At 32.5% G+C, this 1,511-nt stretch overlaps 2 protein-coding genes across 2 annotated transcripts in view; one reads left to right on the forward strand and one right to left on the reverse strand.

Moving 5' to 3' along the window:
* LOC107737490 (histone H1-like) overlaps positions 1 to 1,511 on the forward strand; it is a 121,049-nt gene that overhangs the window by 103,339 nt on the left and 16,199 nt on the right. The gene's annotated exons all lie outside the window — the stretch shown is intronic.
* Positions 1 to 1,511, reverse strand: part of LOC107737488 (NACHT, LRR and PYD domains-containing protein 1b allele 5-like) — a 30,406-nt gene that overhangs the window by 20,523 nt on the left and 8,372 nt on the right. The window contains exon 2 of the mRNA XM_016548975.1: positions 284 to 383. Coding sequence (XP_016404461.1) covers positions 284 to 383 — 100 coding nt within the window. The remainder of the gene's footprint in view (positions 1 to 283; positions 384 to 1,511) is intronic.

Below are 1,511 nucleotides of genomic sequence, written 5' to 3' on the forward strand. Positions count from 1 at the left end.
ATTATTATTATTATTATTATTATTATTAAATTAAAAAAACAATAAAATACTAATATTTTGTGGGGAGAAAAAAAACTTAAAACAAAACTTTAACAGAAAATAGAAATGTTGCTTTGCTAATCAAAATGCTATAATAGTATATAAATAATACTAAAATAAGACTGGCATACACTTTCTGCAATTGTACTGCAAATAACCCTAAACTGACATATTTCAAGGGGCATTTAACATAAACTATGTGGCTTTGATTTGTAATCCACAGAAGCAGTTGTTCTGTACTTACCCTGTTGAGATTACGTTGTGTCTCAATGATGTTCCTCTCCACTTTGTCTGCATTCATCTGCAACTTATCATCCAAGGCCACTAAATAAGTGACAGGTGGTCTGAGGTAGAAAAACAAATAGTATGTTTTTTTCTTTTTTTTTCTTTTTTTTTTCAGTTTGATATAGTTTCAGTGTGGCAAATATACAAGTTTCGGTCTGCATGTTTCCAAAGTACTGCTGCAAATTATATTAGGTTTTGTTATGTTGAATCTCTGCATCTTGGACAGAACACCTCACTTCAATTATTTGACATGCTGAGATGCTCTGAAAATAAATACAGGGCTTGGACTTCAGATCTATTATAGGAGAACCATGATACTAACAAAAATGTTATCTTAGCTTAACCACACTGGAAAAAAACAACCAAAAAAAACGGAACATTACAGCAGCCTAGCATAGTATAGTTCATTCAGCACATTCTAGAGAAATGTTGTTTTGACTAAACTTGTTCAGAAACAAAGTACACACCTCAAACTGATCCAACATGTTTTACTAATGTGCCACTATATGCAAAAAGGATAAAGAGGAAATATGTCATCTGATCTAAATACATCTGCATATGAAATCCATCAACATGAGTGGTAAAACACAGCTGGACTGTTAAAGCATGAGATAATGTATCCAATTTTGTTGTAATTTATGTAATCACAAACAACTATTAAAGCAGCAGCAGCAATAATAACAATAATAATAATAATAAAATAAATTAAATCAAATGAAAGCTCTTGATGAGCTCTTTCTACTGCCAAAAGGACACAAGTATATTCTTAATAATTTCAGAGTTATTCATTAGAAACCAAAAGACTTAACACTGAAAATACTAAGCAAGTTTGTGCCAAAAGGGCGTAACAGCACTTACGCCACTTTGCCATTGAAAAATTTATTATGGGTAAAGCCGGTTGACAGCACATAAGTCAAAATGGCTGACAGCACATGTAATTCAATGTCAGTGAGGTGTAGTTAGCAGGTAACTTTGCGGCTCTTTTAGTACATCCCGCTGGACCATATTAGACTCGGATGATCAATTTCAAAACATTTGAAAAGCAAGTCACGTAAAGATTGCTTTCAGTTTATGATGTTAGTACTATCTCCAACCAGGAGTAGGACGTGCACTCTAATGTAAACATTCACTAACATTAGCAAATAATACATGAAAAACTGACCATGAAAACAGTATTTTCAAGTCAA

This window comes from Sinocyclocheilus rhinocerous, unplaced genomic scaffold (genome assembly GCF_001515625.1).
Source record: "Sinocyclocheilus rhinocerous isolate Xijiao unplaced genomic scaffold, SAMN03320098_v1.1 scaffold2902, whole genome shotgun sequence".
NCBI classification, from domain to species: Eukaryota; Metazoa; Chordata; class Actinopteri; order Cypriniformes; family Cyprinidae; genus Sinocyclocheilus; species Sinocyclocheilus rhinocerous.